This window comes from Lepisosteus platostomus, chromosome 15 (genome assembly GCF_059453375.1).
Source record: "Lepisosteus platostomus isolate fLepPlt1 chromosome 15, fLepPlt1.hap1, whole genome shotgun sequence".
Classification (NCBI taxonomy): domain Eukaryota; kingdom Metazoa; phylum Chordata; class Actinopteri; order Semionotiformes; family Lepisosteidae; genus Lepisosteus; species Lepisosteus platostomus.
Window position 1 is genome coordinate 22,171,715 of NC_142625.1, and position 5,019 is coordinate 22,176,733.

A 5,019-nucleotide genomic window follows, 5' to 3' on the forward strand; every position below is an offset into this window, starting at 1 on the left:
AGTAACCAAATAACAGAGAAACCTAATTCTAATATAGTTTTAGCATCGTGATTCACAACGTGCAGCTGGCAAAGGAGTAAATTTTAAAATGGGGAAGCAATAATTCTCAAAGTCTTGCACCCCGAAAGGGAAACGCACATTTGAAAATAAAGCATGATAAAAACGTTTATGGATTTTATTATACTTTTTTTTTACCAAGCGTGGATCACCAATAGCTTACACATGAACCTGCACCGCCTGGATTTAAAAGTACTCGAGTCTGCGTTCTTTAGATCGCAGTACCGTACATTAAAAACTGTGTGTCTCTGTGTTGCTGGGACCTATAAAATAATACTTAGCAAAAGAAGGTTTGTATTGTTAGCCCAAAGTAAACGGCGTGCCTTCGCCGTGCAAACATGAGCCGTTTTCAAAAACATCCTTCCTTGAAGACCTGCTGTACAAATGAAGTAACTGTGAAAACTCTTTACCTGGCATGGAACCCCCACACCTCAATATTCTTCTCGGGGCATTCTGGATTTCCCAAGAAGCCATCGAGTCCACAGAAGTTTAAGCCACTCCTACATGACCTTTGCCTATTGTGGGCAGAATTAATTCAGCCAATCAGAAAAAAAAAATCGAATTCTCCTAAATCTTATCTAATTTAGGTGAGCTGTTTAAATCTTTTGCATTGATATCGAGGCAACGGATTGAGTAAAAGTAGTTGTACTGTAGGGTCTGTGCACGTGATACGTGATTATATATGCTACGGAACACACGATTAAAGCCCATTTATACTTAGTGCTTTGCTTTAACCCACCATAATAAAGTGGAAGTTTTACATTTTTAATTATTGTTGAATCATTTTTCTTTTGTGATTTAATGATTTGCTACGGCGAGCGCAAATGTACTGTATGATACTGGCTATTTACTAGATGCGGCTTGTTTTACTACTCAGTTATTACACCTTTGCCCTTGACTAAGTGCACCACTGAACTCAAAGCAAAACGATTTACAAATACCCACTGAGTAATCTCAATTTATTTTTCTTAAGCTTTTTCTATAGCATCTGAAAAGCTTTAACACCACTTAAGGAAGATATCATTTGTCATATTATTATTATGGAAATGGACGAGTTACCAATAGGAAGATCTGTATTAGCCAGAATTTAACTATTTTCTTTCAGTGCTATATGCTTCCGTTTGTTTTTGCATGACTAATGTACAGTGCCTAATTTTGTTTTCTTGGAGTCTTAAAGTAAGTGATTTATTTCTGCAAAACAATGCGGTTTTTAAAGAAAACCATCTCCCAGTTACTCCAGTCGTCAGTGAAAGAAATTACAACTTTAGTTATTCCTCTTAGCAGAACTCTACAGACAGAAACTATTAGGACTATTTAGGAGCCAGTAGTAGTGTTTTTCGAATTAGCATAAAAGTGGAGACAGGCGTTGGAATTGGTTTAATAATAGGAGACAGGTCAGTTGTTCCCCAAGGCTGTTTCTGCACTCTTAGCTTTAGCAAAATCTTGGATGAGAAGGTAGTTGTAGACACCGGGGAAAGAATACTTCATTATTGCCCATCATTAGTTATGAGCATGGTTGTTAAACACCATAATGGCGCAACCTTTCGCAATACCGTCGGTACTTCACTCTTTTGTGAAGCAACTTTGGCAACTACTTAGGAGCAAGTCTTTCATCCAGGATAAAACAGAAAACGCAATGATTATTGTATATATTATTCCCTCTGTAACAATAACACGATTCCGTTCAATATTCAGGCACTTTCCATTAGAAATTACTTTGGAAAAAAGTATAGTGCAAAGAGTTTGAAAGTTGCAGCTACCATAGTTAATCATATCATAATGAGCATTTTTCTTTAATACATTGAAGACAGTCTTTTTTATGATGCCTTGGTCTTCAAATATTGAGACCCGTTGTATCCTTATTTATGTGATGTCATAAGACGAATAATTTACCTACATAGCGTGGTTTTAGATAAGACACAACGCGTATACATGAAAACATCAACTTTGCAGTATCCGAGAAATTCAGACAACTCAGCTTCAGGCATACATTTGGTTTTTAATTATAAAGACATATAAACAGTATAGGAAACTCCGTGTTGAAACACAAGTAATTTTTAAAACCAAGACCTTATATTCCATATCTTTCATTAAGAAGTTTCGCACAGATGTACAGTACAATCAAGTGAATTGTGCAATAACAAAGTCAAACATGTTCCATACAGCTTTAATATATTACATAATATATTTGATTGTTTCACATAGTATTTACTGTTTTCAGGAGATATTTCATTAAAATCGGTACTACCGAATGACACACCTCGAGTATTGATAGCTGGACAGTACTTACAATATATTATGCTTCACATTAGTTCGATACCATGTAAGGATGTTGCATAGTTCACAAGTCGTTTACTTAACATGTCTTAGTTTGTGTGAGAAACTATAAGTTCTAATGGAACCCACTCAAAGTTTTCTTACTTTCTTGTCGAAAATATATTTATAAAAAATAAAACAACAAATGTCATTTCATTTTGATTTAGACATGAGCAAATAGCGCGCTTAATACTTTAAAAGGAAATGGAAACGCATAAAGCATCACAGCAAAATTATTTTCAAACGGTAAGCACAGATGCAAGATTCGACGCGTTCTGGATGCTCGTCCCCCAAATTAGCCTAGACTTCACTAAGGAAAGATATTTTGATTCTCGTTTTGCAAATCAGGTTGAAACATTGCAACAGTTGTTTAAAGAGAGTTTAGGATTACGTATTAGAATAAAGTCCTTTCCTCCCACCCCCGACAGAAGAATACAAATAATTAGAAAGACTAACAGACGGATGTCTTTACATGAGCGTGTGTATAAAGACAAATGACATCAAGGTTTGTCGTTGCAGTGTTTGAAGAGACTTGAAGGTGTTCCACCGTAAGAAGTGCATTTCTCGGCACAGGTGGCCAGAGCTGTACCTGAAAAGGGGTATACGGCTGCTTGTCCGAACGGGGCCAGAGCTGCTGGAATGGGAGAAGTTAGCGTCTGTCCCTGATTCAAATAAGCCACCAATCTTCTCATTTCCTCCAATGCCTGCGCTTGCATGAGGATGTAGTTCTTCGCCAGCAATAAAGTAGCGATTTTGGAGAGTTTCCTTACTGATGGACTGTGGGCATAAGGAATCACGGCCCTAAGACCATCCAAAGCGTCGTTCAGGTCATGCATCCGCCTTCTCTCTCTTGCGTTTATGCTGAGCCGGAGCGATCTCTGCTCCTTTGGCTTTTTGGTGAGCGAACTCGAATGTTTATCCTCGTCAAACGCGGAGCTTCGTTTCCTGGGGTCCAAGTGGTCGAAACTGTCGTCGTCGTCGCTTGTCTGCTCCCCGCCGCTCTCGGTAGACTTCGCTGTCTGACCTGAGAGGAAGTCCGAAGCGCCTGACATAGGATAGCGCCCGGGACTTCCAGCACCATGGCCAGCGCCGAAGCTAAAAGCGGCTTGACCGTAGCGCTGAGTGAGATCAATTAGCGTATCATTGCCGATTGACTTCAAGTCATTCATTCTTTTATCTGACCCATGGAAAATATTTTCTTCTCCAACGTTCATTTTTTAATATAAATCCGGTGAATTAAAACTTTTTTTCCTCTCTTCTCCGCAGGCTTGCCTTCTTTCTTGATTTTATTTTCTCAGTCGGGGGTGCGAAATCAAATCGCCTTCTTTCTTTTTTTCCCCCCTATTAAACCCTCTTATGTACAATGGCTTTAAAAACTATCCAGGACGCTTCAGAGAAACTAAACGTGTTTCCTCTTGACGGATGTTCACAGTGCGTCTTGCCCTAGCCCTGGGCAGGTTGTGACTCATCTTCCGTCGTACTTGCACGTTAGTACGAAAGTATAGCCCACTGGGATTAACTATCCATCCAATCAGGGAGGCGTTTTAATTAATAGGATTAAAGCCTTTTAAATTCAGGGGGGGAACAAACCACTTCTTGAGCCAGTATGCTTCTAATTTCACCAATAGTGGTGATAATTGCCGTCCAAGCGAGTAAATATGGTAAGATTATACTTATAACACGGTAGTACTGCTGGAGCTGAGACACTACAGTTTAAATACTACATTGAAAGATGAATCCTCGTTTTTGATTTGAGCTATTCTACGACATTTACTTTATCCACTACTTGTATACAAATTCAAATACAGAAAACATCGTGTTTGCGAAATAAGCTTTTTGAAAACTTATTTCTATTGCGGTACTTACAACACAGACATGAATACTTTTATAACTAAAGTACTGCATATTTTTCAGATGAGCAAAATGTTTTTCTCTGCTAATGTGCAATTTCTATTATCCTCAAAAACGAAATAATATGTAAATATAAACCATCATATTATAACTCTTTATTATTTTTACAGGTTTTGCTTTTGAAGGATTGTTAGGCACAATTCATTGAAATGGATATACTTGACTTTTTTGAGAGATGAAAATTGTAAGAGATCAGATAGATAGAACGTAAGGAAAAGATAGGAACCCTGTTATTTTAACGCCTAATACAGCAATCAGATAAGAGGAACACAGTCTATTTAAAACCAAAGTGGTGAGATTTTGGAGTTTTTGTCTACAGTGCCTATCGGACGACGCCACCCAGTGACAGAATAAGGTATAAAGATCAGTAGAACAATTTCATACTAAACGTCTCTTAGATACCTTTTGCTTCTCGTTTTCTCCTCATCTTCTTATTATTCAATTTACCAGCAACAGCAATACAGGAAAATACATATAAAAAGGACCCACAATAAACAGTATCTAAAATATTTTAGACTACAAAACAAATCTGAAATATTGTGTAACATTAATAGGATTCTAACTCAGTGTTTTACATTTTTGTAGGGAAAATCGTATGAATATGTATGATTAATGCAAAAGTTTTGTAAAAATACAAAAGTTAACATATAGCTGTTAGTTTAAAACTATTATAATTGCTCAATACACGTAGGGATCAATCAGTTCCACTCCGATTAATTATTTACACTTCAATGA

General features: G+C 37.3%; 1 protein-coding gene across 1 annotated transcript; it reads right to left on the reverse strand.

Moving 5' to 3' along the window:
- Positions 1-2,036: 2,036 nt before the first annotated feature.
- bhlhe23 (basic helix-loop-helix family, member e23) lies at positions 2,037-3,854 on the reverse strand. Its single transcript, XM_088608112.1, has one exon. The coding sequence runs from the start codon at positions 3,585-3,587 to the stop codon at positions 2,874-2,876; it is 714 nt and encodes a 237-aa protein (XP_088464238.1). The 5' UTR covers positions 3,588-3,854; the 3' UTR covers positions 2,037-2,873.
- Between the last annotated feature and the right edge of the window lie 1,165 nt (positions 3,855-5,019).